The sequence below is a fragment of the Peromyscus californicus genome, unplaced genomic scaffold (genome assembly GCF_007827085.1).
Source record: "Peromyscus californicus insignis strain IS unplaced genomic scaffold, ASM782708v3 Scaffold_8__1_contigs__length_139910024, whole genome shotgun sequence".
NCBI classification, from domain to species: domain Eukaryota; kingdom Metazoa; phylum Chordata; class Mammalia; order Rodentia; family Cricetidae; genus Peromyscus; species Peromyscus californicus.
In genome coordinates this window covers 45985896-46005121 of record NW_026294606.1, presented here as the reverse complement: position 1 = coordinate 46005121, position 19226 = coordinate 45985896, and the positions used below count along the sequence as shown (strand labels likewise).

The window sequence follows — 19226 nt, the reverse complement described above, 5'->3', positions numbered from 1 at the left end:
TTTTTCTGAGGCAGCTTTACCTTTTTTCTTTTCTCCCAACCTCTCTGCTTCATGTTTTGAAGCTGAACATATGACTATTGAGTAAGCCCTATGCTGCTGGGGGGAGGGGAGGAAGTGGTATTGGTAACAGGTTGGGAAGCAGGAAAAGCATTCTTCCAATCTCTGTGGTAAGGAGCCAAAGAAACCAACAGACAGTAATGGTTTGATTTGCAAAGAAAAACAAAGTAGGGAAGTGAATGTGTGGAAGTGTTTTGTATCTTGTTGAAAGACTATGAGGATCCCTTTATCCTATGACAGAGAGCAAGGCCAGGTATAGGGCAAGGCACCATCCATCCTCTTGGAAGCCATTGGACTAAAGTGACTACTCATGATCTAGAGCTTTCCCTTTTTCAGAAAGATCAGGAAAAACTGAGACCAAGCCCATAACTAGTATTAAACAGAGCAGTCAGAGTCCCACCACTCATGATTGCTCACTTTAGCAGCAGAAAGTCTTTCATTCATGAGTCAATGACAGGAGATTATCTTGGGGAATAATTACAAAATTGAGTAATCAAAAATAGGGTTATGGAGGGTAAAGAATATATTCTTCCCCAATTGCCTCTTTTGTCATTGAGAATCTAGGGTCAGTAGCTCCAAGATACCAGTTATGAACAGTCTCATGTGTCCTGTCACTGCCATTCTTTCTCAGATTCTTCAGGGCAATTACTTAAAGAATTGGGCCTCCTGATGAAGGCAGCTCTAGGCCCTTGTAAGAGGATAGTCAGGAAGACTCACATCTACATAGCTTTTGGTGACCTGTTTTTGCAGGACTGAGGAGTAAGCCTGCATATGCTAGTCTAGTGCTCTACCACAAACTATACTTTCTGCCTACACAGATTTGAAAATAGGCAACTTGCCAGAAGTATAACATCAAATTGAACTGATGTACAAATGGGTCAACATTTCTGTAAGAAGATTTAAAAGTAGAAGTTGTGAGATCTTCACATAGAGGCCCTCTCATAGTGATAGCTGAGAATGGTGGGCTAAGGTTGCAATATCAAACAGCCAGTAGAAGACCTTCTTGGTTTTCTTCAGTCATGACTGGATCTCTAATGTCATTGGGTGTCTCAAACACAAGATCAGATGGAGGATAACTATAGCATTCATACAAAAGTCATCAATGTTCATTTTATTTCTGCTAAAAGAACATTCAGCATATCAGGCTATTTACCAGAAAAAAAATGTGTTGATTAACAAGAAAATTATGGTAGAAAAATTTTCAGGAAAAACAAGCTCATTTGCTTGTGGACATACCTCCAATTCTGTAACAATTAACTCACTGATTTTCAAGGAGTTTTTGAAGCCAATCACAGACATAACCTTCCAGAAGGCAGGCCTTGACACAAATTGAACTTGAGCATATGGTATCTTAGTAGTGTGTTATTTGGGGACTCTGTAAGATAACCAGCTCTGATAATTAAAACAGCACATTTGTTTATAAGCATAATTTGATTTGGGGCATATTGCTAGAAATTTTAAATTTTTAGTAAGCACAGTGTTTCTTTCAGGACTGATAATCAATGCGAACTTGAAGCATAGCCTGAACTTTTTTTTTTTTAATCAGTGGAGTAAATACTTGGGTGAGTGACCAGAAATCCAAAGTTCTCCTGGATCATTCTAAGCTGTGGAGGTCAGAATCTGGAGACACAGTCATGCTTCAGTGGTGGTCCTACCATATTTGAACACTTCAGTTTTTATCGACCCTGAAAGTTTAAGAGGTACATTCTGGCCCTATGCATGACAGAATCCTCCTACACATGGGTAGTCACATATTTAGAATTATTGCTCAATAAGGAGTATTTGCATTTTGAGATTTTTTTATGTTTCACTGGAAAAAGATGATGCATTTGGCTTTCAAGATATGTGGTTTTATCAATTCTGTCACCCAGCTTTTTCCTGATTTCCATATGAGTCATATGACTATAAAGGCATTCTCTTTAAATGTCTGGCTTGGGGGCTGAAACAATGGTTTGAAGGTTAAGAGCACTCACTGCTCTTGCAGAGGACCTAAATTCAGCTCTTAAACCATGTAGTAGCTCACAACCATCTAAACTCTAGTTTCCAGGAGATTCAATGTTATCTTCTGAACTCTGCAGGTGTTGGGCATACAAATGATATGCATACATACATGCAGGAAATACACTCTTACACATAAAATAATTAAATCTTTAAATGCATAGCTTAATGTGAAACATCTTATATCTGTCCCTACAAATTAGGAACTGAGGCAAAGAACTGCAGAAGGCACCAAACTATTACATTATGACAAAATTCTGTCTAATGGAGTAATAGCAGGGATTCTTCAGAGTACGACACATTGAACAGCAAAGCTGGGATTGGGGGAGTACCAAAGTTAGGATGCTTTTCTCTGAAAAGTCTGTAGAGATACTTTTTTTATTTGATATCCTTGATTCTAGAGACACATCACACTTTAAAACACCAGTAAGTGACTCAAACCATCACAAATGAAAAGAAAACTAGCTTTGAATCAGTTTGAAAGATGAACATCTGTAATTTAGCCTTCAATTACTACCACCATATAATGCAATGCTTTATAGTATGTGTGCCTATGGCCATGAATGGAAGTCATACCAGGACACTGACCAAATGGCACCTGATGCCCTGGTCTGAAGTTTTCTATGACAATTCATTCTAATATATGTATATCCTGATCACTTTTTATCTTCAAGACAGATTTTTCTATAGCTGTAATTGGCTGACAAATCAAAATACAAAGACATGATGCTGTCTTCTATGGAGATCTTGAAATTACAAAGAAATGTTTCCTATCATATTCCCATTTGGTATTCTTTATACTTTAACATGTGAGGAATCACCTCACATTTATTTAAAGTGTGTTGCATTTGGCTATGTCTCAAAATAAGGTAGCAAGAGAGGGACCACTATGCTCTCTTATATACACAAACACTCACACCCTAAATGAATAGGTTGGAATTGATATTCCATTGCACATCACAATATCACCAGGGATACAACATAAAGCAAATATTTACTCCTCATGGGCAGAGTGGAGTTTAGCCTTACAACAGCCATCAGCAAAGTCCGTGATTTAAATTACAGACTAACAAAGGGTTTGTGGGCTTGAAATTCAGTTATACTGTTTAAAATCAATCACGGAGACTGTCATTCTGCTTATTGCTTTGACTTCCTAACTAAGATTTAAATGAGGACTTTATGTACAAGTAGAAAATGTCAAGAGTTCTGCTTTTTTTCAGGCTTGTGTGGGTGAGACAGGTAGACATTTTAGGGCATTAAGGTAAATAGAATAAAGAGGACTTTTCCAGAAAAAAAATTATATTTTGTTTTATTTTCAATTGACAAATCGAAACCACAGTTCATAACGTGATGTTTCCATACATATGTACATTGTGGAGTAATCAAATCAGAACAACATTCTTTCACCAAATGGTCATCAGTTCTTACGGATGAAAACAATAGAATTAATCAAAGTCCACAAACCAACAAATTATTTTCTAGGGGAAAAGTCAAAATAGTAAGTTTTTAAATGGGCACAAGACTTTAAGGTCATCCAAGGAGCTTCCAGGCAGGATACTGCATTTCTCACTCTGCCTTTCAGTGGGCTCAAGACTAGGGAGAGGCATGCACAGAGCATAGTCTGGGCCAGCCAGGGGCAGTTTTCTGATGCATTCTCCTCTCTCACTTGGTTTCATGTTGTTGTATCACACCAGAGCTGAGTAGCTCCCCTATAGACCTGTCATCATATCTGAGGACCTCTTTCAGGATGTGCTTCGTGTGCTGTCCCAGCAGGGGAGGTGCCTTTGCCTCTGACATGTTGAACTTGCTATATCTCACAGCTGGACCTGTCAAAGGAAGGGAAAGGAAAGGTCTGTTAATGACTTCCCCTGGGAAGTTAATTACTCAAGTAATGCAGTATTTCCAGTGGACTCCAAGATTTTCTGTATTACTTGTGCCCTTGCACATGCACCATGGTTTGTTTGTTAGTTTTGTTTTGTTTTTCTGTTTTTGTTTTCTTTTTTTGTGGGGATGTGGGGGAGGGGAGGGTGAGTTCTTGATTTTTTGATTGTGAGCCTAGCCTTTAATGTCTGAGCCATCTCTCCAGACCATATGCAGCTTTTCTTAACCCAAGTTCATCCAAATGTGCAGTGACTTTCCAACCTGTACATCAGCATGTAGTGGGCTGCATGTCTGTACCCGGTGTGTTCATAAGCTGCCCTCCCTATCACAAACACCTTCAGGGGTAGAACTTTGATTTGGGAGGACTGTAGGTTCAAGAGTATAATGACCACAGATTCAAAGTGTGTCTGTGAAGCTAGCTATCTGGCCCCAAATGAAAGCAATCCAGAGTTTTGCAATTCATTGTCTACTGTATAGTTCTAAAATTTAGTTCAATATATATCAAATCCTGACTCTGACTCTTTTCCTTGGCTTTTAGTGGTACTAGAAGCTATGTGGCCAAGCTTCCCTGTCAAGAAGACTTGTGTTGGAACTTTGGTGGGATTTATACTTTTTAATAGAACCGTCTTGGGCAAATTACTTACCCTTTCAGAGCTTCATATTCCACAACTGTAACATAATAATGTTTACCACACAGACTTGAGGTAAGGATTTAATTGAGAACAACAGACAAAAAACACTAAGTAAGAATTCTGTAACCCATAATAACACACAAAACTTGCTAGCTATTATGTTTAGGAAAGCCATTACATCTTTCTTGAATTTTGCAGTTTAAGGGGATGAATATATTTATTGAAAGATATTTGACAGAACTGAGTCATTGTAAACAGAGGAATTCTAGCAATATTTTCAAAAATGACAATTGGTTTTATTGTTCCCATTCTTCACATAACTACAATAAAGCCAGAAAAGGTTTGGCACAAGCCACATGACTGATGGCATGAAGATGCCACAAAATGCCCTCACATTAAAAGCTGTGTGTTCATTTTTCCTAACATGATGCTTCCCACTCCTCCACAGTCAAGCTGGGCATTTGGGAATGTGTTTCTTCATTCTATATTGATGGTCTTTTATATCTCTTGTGATGAGGCTTCAAGGTTGTAAACTAGGTAGTAGTCCCTGAAAGAGTTTGTAAGTAGCACATTTCTGTCTCCTGAGAACTTATTTGAAGGTTCTAGCTAGAAAGCACAGCTGACTGTTCACATATTCTTGACTGAAAACTAGTCCTCATTCTTCAGGGAAGGTCATCTTCTTGGAAGCTTTGGGAGGGACACACATGGAGTGATGAGGGAAGAACGGGGCATCCACTTGCCAGTTATATCAGCCACATCAACCATGGTGGTGAATAGGATAACAGAACAAAGCCAGTTCTGCTTGACATTCTACATTTTAACACCTCTCTCTCTCTCTCTCTCTCTCTCTCTCTCTCTCTCTCTCTCTCTCTCTGAATTATAACTGGTTACATGCTTTGGGCATGCTAGGCAAGCACTCTATCACTGAACTACATCCTTGTTCCTCTGCAGCCCACTCCTGATTTGAGAACATCACAAGAACAAATCAACCAAAGTATGCATAGTTAACAGAATGTCCATCAGTAAAACAGAAATGTCCTTTGGGGAATTATATTAATAAGAATACTTATTTGCATGCCATCTGACAGTGACAGCATCCAGACATGGCCTGACACTGCTACATTCAGTATTTTCCTACCACATGCCCTCCTCTATAGACCAAAGATAACTTACAACTGATGCTTAAAGTTTTCCTTTCTCAGAAGTGGAGCAGAGTTCCTTTCCTTTTCATATCTTCCTGGAGTATATTGTATAGGAGGGTTTTGTCAGGGCTAGTTCTTGTCCAGTAAGGGAGGACACAGACACATTACACATTGGGAGGCTGAGAAGAGATGAATGACAGTTATCCTGCTTTACTACGTCAGAGTCTTTGATCTTAAAATCAGTGGTCATTACAAAGACAGACTGGGACTAGAAACAGGACTGAAATCATAGGGTTGCATGTCTCAGTGTCAAATAGCTGATCTCATTTAGTTCTGCTTGTGCAAGCTTTGTAAAAGTAGAGGTCACCAGTATTTAACTACAAACAAAATATCAGTCAGTTTTTTTTAAAAAAAGGAAGTTCAAAAAGGATTCTCAGGAAACACTAGAAGCCATAATGTGATGCTAGTCCCCTAGTAAAAATCCTCCTCACTTCTAGAGTTGAGGATCCCCATAATCTAAGCATTGTCTCAATCACCCTTAAATTTAAGTGTTTGCAGATAAACTGCCTTGACTTGGGAATTATTGCTCATGCTGGATTCAATAAGAGTGAAAAATACTTCATCAAGAAAAAACAAGCCAATGCTAGACATTTAACCTTCATTCTTTACTAAACAATCAGTCAAAGATCATCAGGAGTATGAATATCACATAGAACAGGAAAAGAAAACACTGGGACAATCAGAGATGGCTTAAAACAAAAAAAAAATAGAGAATGTCACAGAGACAAAATTGACAATATTTAATGCTTATGATTTTTAGTATTATATTCCAAATTATAAATTTAGAAAATAAAGTAAAAGATATTCCAAGCATTTAAGAGGAAAGTATAAATAGACTGAAACAAATGTGAGAAAGAAGCCAAGAGCTCTTAGAAAACGGACCAGAATCCCAGAAAGAAGTAAAGGAATAAGGATGGTGAGAAGTTTCTGCACCGAATGCTATGATGAATGGGAAGAAGGCAAGTTATTCGATTTAGTCCACAGAGACCCAATGTCATAAATGAAGGAAAGATTTACATCTTGATGTTCATATAAAATATTCTGTGGCAGCATTAAGAATGGCAGAAGGTCTTTCTGGGTTTAGAGAAGGCAAACAGGCTCAGGGTAACAATAGAGCTGGGAATGGGTTGTCTCAAAAAGAGCAACATCAAAGTACTCAACTGTTTCACTAGTTTCTACTGAAAACTAGAAGAAAATAGTGCACATTCAACTTTCTAAAGGCAATTCTGTTAAATCTGCAATTGTATATCTATTCTAATGATTAGCCAAACATGAAGACAGGTGATTATTCAAATATGAAGACATTTTCAGTTGCAAGTCTAAATCTACCAAGTTGCTTCAACATGGATCCAGTATAATATAGGAATGAATGGAGCAGAGAGCAAGAGGAAGAAGAGCAGGGGAAGGAAAAAGACCTATTTAATGGTATAGAGGAGGGCAGTCTCAGTTTGATAATTTGCATGTGAGCCAGCAAGGCAGGGACAGAGAACAAAGGACTTCAAAAGGAAAATCTCTGAAGACTTTAAAAATATACCTGGTATAGCCAAAAGGCAGAAAAAAACACAATAATGATAAGTTTCCATCATACAAGAAAGAATTAATAATTAGAAACTATAGAAAAATGGAAAAGTCGAGATCCAAAAACAAAGCAGATCGAAAGTTTTGACAAGATTTTTTTCATGTTTGAAACATAAGCAAAGAAAAACACAGGTGAACTTGATGTCATCCACTTGAGTGGCCCCCATTACCTTTTTTTTTTTTTTTTTTGGTTGCAAACTGTATGGCTGTGGCAGGCTTCTTGCTAACTGTTCTTACAGCTTAAATTAATCCATTTCCATTAATCTATACCTTGCCACATGGCTCGTGGCTTACCGGCATCTTCACATGCTGTTTCTCATCATGGCGGCTGGCAGTGTCTCTCTGACTCAGCCTTCCACTTGCCAGCTTTATTCTCCTCCTTGTCCCGCCTACACTTCCTGCCTAGCCAATGGCCAATCAGTGTTTTATTTATTGACTAATCAGCAACACATTTGCCATACAGAACATCCCACAGCACTTCCCCCATTTTTTTTTCAAAAAGGAAGGTTTTAACCTTAACAAAGCAAAATTACATATAATTTGGGAATTTGGGCGTAGCTTCTCTTACTACTTCCTGCTGGAGGGGGGCGCTGTATCTTATGGGGATACAAAGAAAATTTTAGGATTATGGAATAGTCCATGAGGGTGTATTGTCTGAGCCAGTTGCCTTCAAACCATCCTGGATGTTGGATCATCTGGGCCTTGGTGTCATCGGAGACCTTTCAGGGGGTCTTGGCTGGTCAAACCTGATGTATCTTAATCTGGAACAAATCCATAGCCTTTGGCTTTCTGTGGGAACAAAAGCAGAGTCTCTTTTCCAAAGCAACATATCCTTATATCTAAATTTTGAAGTCAAGGTACCTTTGAAATATACATTTTGGTTTAACTCAACATCTTTTACATCTAGAGAGGCAGACACAGGCGGATCTCTGTGAGTTAAAGGCCAGCCTAGGCTACAGAGTGTGTTCCAGGAATGGCACAAAGCTACACAGAGAAACCCTTTCTCAAAAAAAATATTAACCAAATCCAAGAATATATGACAACGCCTTATGGAAACTTATTAGTTTGTAAGCTCATTAAAAAGTGTAAGTCAAGCTACAGTACTGCTCCCAGAAGTCATAGGTTATTAAATAAAAACTCCATTGCTAGTAGTGGGATACCTCCCTAGGATTTGTTGCCTAAAAAGGCCCAACGACCCAAATAATATAGGCAATTGGCACTGTTGCCAGTGTCCCCTAAAACTAGTTGTTAAGACCCTATTTCTAAACATATCCTCATATTCTTATCAAAATACATAAAGAAAGCAAGCTGGGAATTGGCTGAAATATGCCTTCCTGCACAATAGCTCTCATAGTGCCAGAAAGTGTTGTGCAGTCTGATAGTAGGAGACTCTCATCAATAGTCATGGTATTCAGCTGTGGACACTGTGATCGATATTTCAACCAGCCTTACATGGCATGTCCAGTAGTGCAATAATGGAAATTGTGGTATCAGGGTAACCAATCATTTTCTGATTGAGAAGAGTTCAAATGTGGTGCACTCAATGTGGTTGAATATACATGCTGTGGAGGTAATAGGTCCTAGGGTTGAAGCTATCATTGTTATTCTGCTGAATGGACTTGATGTACACATCAAATTCTCTTCTAAATAGCTATGTTTCCCCATTACCTTTTGCACCTTATTTCACAGCTTTTAGAATACCACATTCAATTGTTTGGGTCGTTGCTTGTATCTCAGATGGAAGTGGGAACGATACCAGATGTGTTTGCTAGTGGGTCTTCATTGCCTTCCATGGTTCCTATGACATGAAAGAAGTGGTAGCAAGTCGCCTTTCTTTGATCCTTACGAATTTGGACTGTGCTTCTGATTTCCTATGGCACAGGATCTCCCTACTTACATGGCAGAGACTATTGTAGCCTATATTTTACAGGTGAGAAAACTCAGGTTTTTTTAGAGTAAATTGATTTTCTGGGGTTACCAAGTATTGTAACCAGTGACAGATCTAGGATAAGAACTCTAGTCTTAACAGACAAAATCCTAGCCCAGAGAAGAATTAGGCACAAAGTCCTGTCCCTAATCAAGAAGCTATTTATAATTTATACCTGATTGCAAAGGGGAAATCTCTTTTCTCCAGTGGAGAGGCACTGAGTATATCCACTACACCCCAGGGCAAGCTCCATGCCAGAGAGTAATTGGCCAATACAAAATAGAGTCCATGCTTCTTGTTTGCTTTTACTTTTATTGTTTTGTTTGTTCAATTGATAGATTTTGGGGTTGTTTTTAGTTTTCATTTTGAGAGAGAACAAGAGAACATGAGTTTGGGTTGGGACAGAGATGGGGAAGTTCTGGGAGGAGCTGGGAGCTGGGAAATAATATGATCAAAATATACTGTACAAAAAATTAATAATAATAATAAAATCTCCAGTCTTTAGACTTCATAGTCTATGCTCTCTCATTTAAAAAAATATTAAACTAATTATTGCTAGCAATTAAATATGTGTGAATAAACATTATTCATATACTAGTGCATTTATCCATTAATTTATTCTACTTACAATTTTTGAGTATTTATCAAGATTTGGTCTAGATTATTTCATTATGTATTAATCTAAAATGTTTTCTTGGCCCTGCTATCATGGAAGGATTATAACTTACAACAACAAAAAAGAATAAGCAAATTGCTATAGTCTGATAAAAATGATAAAATCATTATAAACCAAGACTACAAGAGAATAATGCTATGAGCATAGTGGGCAAGGAAGTGAAAAAATAATAAATGGAACAGTCATAAAAGGCCAAACTGATGTCACAGGTGCAGGCTTTGAGAGTGTAAATACCGTCATTCTAGTTCAGTCTCTCCAGGGTGCTTGTGGGTTGAGATGTGCGCCCTCAGCTTTTCGATTCTGCTGCCAAGTCTTTGTTCCAACATCATGGACTCTAACCCTCTGGAACAGTAAGCCCAAAACAACTTGTCCTTCTTATGGTGTCTTAGTCATGGTGTTTTATTACAACAATAGAAAAGCCCCTAACACAGAAGTTGGTACCAGAGAGAGGGCTATTGCTGTGACAGACCTGATAATACTAGTTTTTGGAGTAATGTGGAAGACTTCATAACTTTGGACTAGAGACGTGATTGAAGGATGTAAGTGGAGCTTAATGGGTTATCCTAGTATGCAGTAGGAAGACAATAGTACTGAGAGCTCTGTGTACTGTGGAGGCCCAGCTCAAGGTTTTCAGAGAGGAACAGTTTTACCAGCTGGGCTAGAGACCATTGCTATGATAGCTGCTGTGATATTTTGGGGGAAAAAACAAAAACTGTCTGCTTTCAGCCCATGTCCTAAGAACTGCCTGAGACTAAATTTAAAAATACCTTTGGGAGAGGGAATTTAAAGAGAGCCTAATACTGATTTGGTTGTTGATCTACATAAGAATAAAGGGAAGGGTACCTTTAGGGCATGTCCCCATTTAGCTGTCTTCCAACTTGTGAAAGAAAGCATAAGGCATTTTCTGCTCCTGGAAAGCAACTACAATCCTAAATTGGTAGTGATGTGGTTCAATGTCCATCACAGAAGTCTCTGCAAAAAAGCCTTGAGGGCAAGAGGCCCTGAAAGGCCATTGCATGACACTGTATGAGTGAAGTCTGGCTTGCATTGGAGACCAAAATATGTTGGAGATTCCAGAGCTGTGAGATATATGTTAGAGAGAGCTGTATTCAGGGAGAGGAGCCAGCCCAAGAGGGTGGTACATGTTGCAGGCAGGGAGGCCAGAGCAATCTAAGCCCTTGGACACCAGACAAGAAGCTATGGAACTTAATGTTTATCCTGCTGGGTTTCAGTCTTATTTTTGTCAAGTAGTTTTTCACTATGCCCCGATTCCTCCATTTTTGAGTGGTAATATATATTTTGTGCCATTATGTATTTGAAGTATATAATTTGTTTTTAGACCTTGCCAGGAGTCACAGAAGAGATATTAATCTTGAGACTTTCAAGAAGTATTGTGGTTGTGAAAGACTATGGGAACTTTTGAAGTTGGACTAAATGCATTTTGCATTAGTATATGGCCACAGATCTTTATAGGCCAGGGAGTGGAATGTGGTAGTTTGAATGAGATATCCTTCACAGTCTCAAACATTTGAATACTTGGATCTCAGTTGATGGTATTGTTTGGGTAGGTTTAGGAGGTGTGACCTTGCTGGAGGCAGTGTGCCAGTGGGCCAGATTTTTGGAGTTTAAAGACCTGTGCCAATTTTAGTTTGCTGTCCTTGTTGGATGCTTGCAGGTGAAGATGTGAGCCTTCAGCTTCCTGCTTCTACTGATATGTCTTTGCCCCCCCCCATCACAGACTCTAACTCTCTGAAACCATAAGCCCAAATAAACTCTTCTTTCTATAGCTAGCCTTGGTCATGGTGTTTTATCACAGCAATAAAAAAGTAATGAATACACATAGTAAAGAGGAAAGAATGGAAGGGAATCCTGTGCATTTGAAAAGAACAACTGGTACATACAGCCACTTGCCAGAGTGAGACACTAAATGATAGATAAGTTTTATGAGAGAGAGAGAGAGAGAGAGAGAGAGAGAGAGAGAGAGAGAGAGAGAGAGAAAATATGAAGGATTGGGTCTTAACACCTTTAGCTTTCTAAATCTCAAATTCAGAGATGAGCTGGCCAGTACATATACATATATATATATATATATATATATATATATATATATATATATATATATGTATATGTATATAAAACTTATCATTAAAAGGTCTTCATTCCAAAACAATCTAAGCAATTGTATTTGTTCAACATCTCTGATGCTGAGGTTTCCACAACTGGTCAGAATGCAAAGAACAACTGATTGTGCCTAGTCCCAACTGATATATCTACATCACAATTCCTATTTAAGGTTCGTGGAACATAATAGGAGAAGGGAAGAAAGATTGTAAGAGCCTAAGGAATATGAAGTCTGCTGTCAGATTGAATCTCCTAAAAATATAGCGAGGCTACACCCATGAAACCTCAAAAGTATGCCTGAACGATGACAGTATCAGTAGACATTCTGATGTGGAAAAGGGAAATCTCATGGTCCCCACCCATAGACAAAGAGCTACAAGCAATCAATGACTGCTGAGAGAAGGAGAACTAGTCTTCCCCAGGGATGAGCCCCTCACTTGTTTTCCAATATCAGTGAAAACACATATATCCAAGAAACACTAAGTGAATTCAGTAGATTGTACATGCACATACATGATTAAAGGAAAAGATTTGAAAGGGAACAAGGGGGTGCATGGGAGGAGACAGAGGGGATACATTTAAACTATAAATATAATTATATTTAATTTTTAAAATTGTAAAAAAAAAACCCAAACCTAAGTTGCATATGTAGACTTTTCTCTACTGTCAAAACTTTTTGATTTTTTTCTGAAACTGGCATATAAAGTAAGTTTTTCTTATGGCATTTTCATGCATATAATGCTTTGGTTAATCCTCTTCTCCACTCCCCTTATCTCCCTGCCCTGTCCCCAGTAAACTATCCTAGTACCAATATTCCCCTTTCCAGTCTTATATAGCACATGCACTCATCTCCCTCCCTTAAAGCCTATTTTTCACCTCTCTTGGGCCCCAGTACAGTTTTCTGACTTATATCCACATGACCACACACACAAATATATATATATATATATATATATATATATATATATATATATATATATACACACACACACACATATATATATGAAACTTGAATCTACATATGAGAGAGAACATGACATATTTGTCTTTCTGAGGCTAGATTACTTATTTCACTTAAAATACTATTTTTTAGTTCTAGCCATGTCTAACAAATTTCATGATTTCCTATTTCTCAATAGCAAAACAAAATTCCATTGTATATATGTACCATGGTTTTATTATCCATTCATCTGTTGATAGACATCTAGTTCCCAGCCAATATCTATTGAATCAAAAATGTTTTGTGTCAATTAGAAGCAAATTAAATGACTAAAAAGTCGTCTCTCTGATGTTCAATGTTAGTTCAATTATTTGTAAAAATGCCTATGTTGTTTGTCATTAATTTAGGTGTTTTGCCTGCATGTACGCCTGTGTGCCATGTGCATGCAGTGCCTGGGGAGCCCCTAAGAAGGCAGTGGATCCTCTGGAACTGCATTTGCAGATGGTTGTTAGTAGCCATGTGAATGCTGGGAACCTGAACCAGTTCCTCAGCAAAGTAACAAGTGCTCTTAATTGCTGACCTGGCCTTAGTCTTTAGCAGATCAATCTCTATTGACTTCATGGTAGAACTTAACGTAGGTAGAACTTTCTCCGGTCCTGCCCAGCCACAAGGTCAGGACAAATCTCTCTGATTGGTGGTCCCACAGCCGCTCAGACCCAAGTAAACACACAGAGGCTTATATTACTTACAAACTGTATGGTCTACGGCAGGCCTCTTGCTAGCTAGCTCTTGTATCTTAAATTAACCACTTCTATTAATCTATGTTTTGCCACATGTTTCATGTCTTACCAGTCTGCTGGCATGTTGTTCCTCGGGTGGCAGGCTGGCATCTCTTCCACCTCTGCCTTTCTTCTTACTGTCTCTCTCTTCAATTTCCCACCTGGCTATAACCTGACTTGCCATAGGCCAAATGGTTTTATTTATCAACCAATAGTAGCAACATATATTCACAGCATACAGAAAGACATCCCACAGCAACTTAAGGCAGTTTCACTTTTGAAGGGTGGTTGACTTTTTCCCCTACAGCAAAAATACAAACAAAGCAACTCACAGTTCTCTTTCATTTAGAGGCAAACTAAATAGGATGTTTTCCCTCTATGCTAACAAAGGCAATCACAAAGACGCACACAGTAGAAATTCATGCCATATTTTCTTCCTTTTAAAGTTGAAGGTGCTTTGGAAACATGCCACTTCTTTTACTTCTTTAACAAACATTAGTCATGTGCCAAACACCACTGTATGTGCTTTATATATTTGTTCACTTGGTCCTTAGAACAAAGTCAGAACTCACTCTCATCACCTCCAGTTAGCAAATGAGGAAAAATGAGAGATGCAGGGGAAATCACCTGCTCAGGGTTGCAGACCTAGTAGATCAGAAATCCAGGTAGTCTTGTGCTCCTGAATCCCAGTCCTTCGTAATTTTTCCACATGATCTCTTTGTAGAAGTGCAGCACAAAAGAGGGAAAATTATTTCAGCTTGACAATGAACTGAATTCAGGGTTCCTAAATCAGAATCCAGCAAGGACAGCTTTGGGCTCCATCATTCCCTCAGTCTATCTTCTTCCTTTTCCTAAATCAGAGTCCTTTTAGATTTCTTATAGTATCTGTACTCAGTAATATCTCATCTTTTCAAATTAATTTGTTAAATGCCAATGCTCCAGATGTGGAAAGTCATATAATCACACAACCACCAATTCCTAACAGTGTCTCCTATTTCTGCAAGGCAATGCTTTCCAATGCCCTTCTTTCTGCTCACCCTGAAAGAAATGAAGTTTTTGCTGTGTTCTCTGGAAATCTGTCTGGTTCAAGGCACACGGAAGGCCAGTGCCTGGCACACTAGAGAATTCCTCAGACTAGCCATGTGGAGTTTTCCATCTGTGGTTTGAGGCCCTTCAGTAACAAAACCCTGACTGTTTTGTCTCACCTCCCTTTAGAAAATATCCATAATTCTTAGGCTGAAAGGAGATCTACCCAATCTACGTGAGCATCCCAAGCTACCATTTATCCAAGTTCAAGCCACTTATCTGTAAGCCAGATCAACTTAATAATACAAACAGTTGCAGGAAACAGAGGTAGCCAAAAACATGTGGGAAACCATAATGAATATTCAAGTAACGGGAACATAATACCACATCATCCTGAGGGAAGGGACTTGAACAGTCCCTTTTTCCAGAACTGCATGCACCTCCTGTCTTAATGATGTATTTCCAAAGCAGTGAAACAGCCTCTTGCTCTGCCTCACACTAAATGGCAGCTGATCAGCACAAAGGGTTAAGTAATTAACACAGCAGGCTACTGTGATCAGTAGTGGTAAGAATAACTAGAATTAAAACCAAATATGTCTGCTTTATTTACTATTATTTTTTCTTTTTAATTTCTTATATCATATTAACTTTTCAAGGATACTTAAAAGCAAACATCTGTCATATAATGTATGAAACATTATCTCAAAATGTTTTTATTTTGACTTCTTTGGCCCCTTGCTAAGATCCATGCTGTGGAGAGCAAGCATTTAATCTTCAGGGCTTACTAGTGTAGTAAGAAGCCAAACTTCATTTTGCTAAAAATAATGATAGCTTAGTATCAAAAGATTTCACAACTTCCCCTTTAGTGCTTGAATTCATCATTATAACAATAACAATATTTTTTTATATGGCGCCTCCCAGCCATAGCATCTAACTTGCCAAATGGGACCATACAGTTAGAACACATTAAACCCATTAGATGTGAGATAAAAACAGATAAGACCATTTAAACAGCATGTAATCATGGAAGAATAAATATGGCTTAGGACATCTTTAACCAAAGCACTCAAACTATGGCACTGCTTATGGGGTCAGACATTCCAGAAACTCAAGGCAACATGTGCTATGTGCCATCAACTGGGCTAGGTCATCTGTGCCTCACTTCGTGTTCAGAGGCACTTTATGTAAGCTCTATTCTAATGAATTCTTACACAATATTTTTAAAAGATTTTAATTTTTAATTATGTGTACTTGTGGGTGTCTATGTGGAGGAATGTGCATATGAATGCAAGTGCCTGCAGAAATCATAAGCAACAGATCTTCCTGAAGCTGGAGTTACAGGTGGTTGTGAGCCACCCCATGTAGGTACTGGGAACTGAACTCAGGTCCTCTGGAAGAGCAGTGTTTTTAACCACTGAGCCACTCTCCAGCACTTGACTCATTTAACTCAATGCCACTATTAGAGTCTTAATTTTAGCTATTTCAGTGGCTCTATGATGATCATTAGTGTTGTTCAACAATTTTCTAGCTGCAACTTTCAGAAATAAACTGTACTACATGTTTCAACCTTTGTTCAGTTGGGCCGGGCCATACAAGTTCTAATGCAGTGGGAATGGATGATATGATAATACTCCCTCCACGTCAGAACATCTACTTGCTTAGTGCAAGTGTAGGGCTCTCCTTTCTTGACTAGCAAAATAAGAAAGAGTAGCTGCTTCAGCAATCTGAGACTCTGTGAACTCACAGTGGACTCACACACAGAAGGAGCAAGAACTACATCATATTTAAAAATATTGTATGCTCCAACCTGATTGTGATCTGTGCCTCAGTTTAGTACAGAGACCTATTTACTGCAATCAGACAAGACCTTCACTGATCAACCTTTTAAAAAATAATTCAGTCCAGACATCCGAAATACTTTGAAGCTACATGATAATAGTTATTATTTATCGAATACTTACACATGTTAGGCATTTGGCAGAATGCTTTCCATATATTACTGTGTCAGATGAACTAAATGACTTTAAAAGGTATGATTATAATGAAACCATTTCATCAAAGGGGAAAGTAATGTTAAGTAACGTTATCAAAATTGCACAGCTTATCAGCTAAAGAATTTCATTAGAACTGAGGCTGGCGAAATACAAAGTGTATGCTTATTAGCACAAGGATGTACTTCCCCTCTGCATAATGTAGAAGAAAATCTGTTCTCATATCAGTGGCTGAATAAATACCGCTCTTCAGCAGATGGTGTTAAAAAGCAGTACTGTTTTATAAATACTTACATATTTTGTGATTGCTAATATATTAAGGCATTTATCTTTCATTTGAAAAGGGAATAAGGAAACTTGTATTTTGATTTATCTACCTTATTCCAATCCACTGAAATGTCATAGTAGATTCTCCATTTCCTATTGGAAAAATATATGGCCCATAAGGAAATGCTATTCATATTCATTAGAGAACAAGCTGTGTCACCTCCAAGTACACAACCCAAACTTTCTACTGAGGCTTCTGAAAAATGTCCTGCTAGAAGGAATTCTGTCCTGAAAGCCTCCTCCCAACACTCATATTTGTTTTAAATCATTTCTTACACTTCTAAAAATGTTAAAGAGGGTGAAGAAACACCTTGCTGACAACACGCTCCTTGCCAAAACAATCAGTTCTTTTCTTTCTTTGCCTTCTAAAATTCAAATGCTCAACACACACTCTTTGGGTGTATTCCCAAGGGTTTGTTTGGTTAGACTTCACCATGGAAAACAAAATTGGTTCAGCTGAAGTCTGTAGCCAGAACATTTTAAGCTTCATAGACCTTCAAAGTAGTGACCTTCTCCTCACCTCCTCTGCCTCTGTGCTCCATTAAGGAAAATACCGGAAGATGTTTCCAGTCATAGAAGCCAGATTGCATTTCGATTCCGTTTGAGAAGAGGAACCGAGTGGAGTTGGAGCAGGTGGCTGTTTGTGGCTCTTACCTCAAATGAGCTTTGGAAAGTTCTTCTGTAAATCTTTGAAAGTCTTTTGCAAGTTAATAAATTTCTGGACTTCTTGGTTCCTTATTAAAGGAGTCAGCTTTATTTCTACATCCTCTTTCTCTTCTTTCCCAAGAATCTCTACAATCATACAAATCACAATTTTATTCAGAGAAGATTGAAGACAATTAGGTCCCTAACCTTGCTGTTGAGAAAATGAGGATGTGTTCACTATGTGCCAGAAGAGCTGATCTTTGCATTTCCGCCCTCTTTGCCTGTACAGTGCAGGTGGGAAGGTCTGAAGAGTCCTTGCTCTCCAGACTCCCATCTCAGCTGCGGCAAAACCATCCTCTCAGTAACAGCACGGGTGTATCTTTGAAATATGGCAGCTCCCAGCAGTCCCATCCATGAAACAGCTCCCCCACATGTCTGACCTTTCCTGCCACCTCCTTTGTCCAAAGCATCCCACCATATGAAAACAACTTGTTCACTCTTTCCCCTCAATCATCCCATCTGCTAACCAGCACTAACTATCCCCTGGATCTGGTCCACAGGCTAGCCTGGGATGCTTTTTACCTGGACAATTCCCAAGTCTATACTGTCTTCAAAGATACAGTAAGATGACTTCTTGTATAGCTTTCTTTTTCCCACAGCCCAAAGGAACATGTCTTCTTTGACTCCCCATAATCTTTGATCTACTTTGTTACCATGCATTACTCTTTCCAATTCTATCATCTCTTGTCATTTTCTAGAGACCAAAATTGATCTCTATTTTGATATTCCCCAAAGTGCTTACCATATAGTGCCATTTCAAAGTATAAATGCCAGAGGAACATGAACAAAACAAACAAACAAAAATATCTCATGTTCACAGATTCAGAAACAAGGCCACTCAAAATGGTTTAAAAAATTGTTAGAGAGAAATCAAAGCTTGCAGAGAGCTCTATTTTGTGCACATTCCTAAATCAAGTCATCTTGATTCCTCTTTTTTTTTAAGTATGTCATGTGTCATGTCCAATCCATCAGTTAATCCTATTGATTAGCTTCAAAATACATACAGAATCCAACCAGCTTTTAAAACCAACCTGCTGTAGTCACTACTACCTCTTGCTTGGATTTGTATGTAAGGGCTTCATGCCAAGTGCATTCTCAACAAGGAAGGTGGAAGAATCATCCTTTAAATAATTAACTCCAATATTCTTATTCTTCTACTCAAGGTCTTGTGCAGTCTTTTTTATTTTAGTCTTTAACAATGGGCTATAGGTTCTACCTCATCCACACAGCTTCCTTTGATGTCTCTCTTCCATGCCCTCCCTGCTTTGTGTACCTACATAGACAACTGGCTCTTTACAGTACACTTCTAAGTGTCTTTGTCCACTGTTTACTCTGCACGGAACACTGTCCTTCCTGAAATAGCCTTGAACCTTTCACTCCTTCAGA

General features: G+C 38.5%; 1 protein-coding gene across 1 annotated transcript in view; it reads right to left on the bottom strand.

The window, feature by feature from the left end:
• Positions 1–3343: 3343 nt before the first annotated feature.
• Positions 3344–19226, bottom strand: part of Sugct (succinyl-CoA:glutarate-CoA transferase) — a 735919-nt gene continuing 720036 nt past the window's right edge. Inside the window, exon 14 of the mRNA XM_052728652.1 lies at positions 3344–3881. Coding sequence (XP_052584612.1) covers positions 3718–3881 — 164 coding nt within the window. The 3' untranslated portion in view covers positions 3344–3717. The remainder of the gene's footprint in view (positions 3882–19226) is intronic.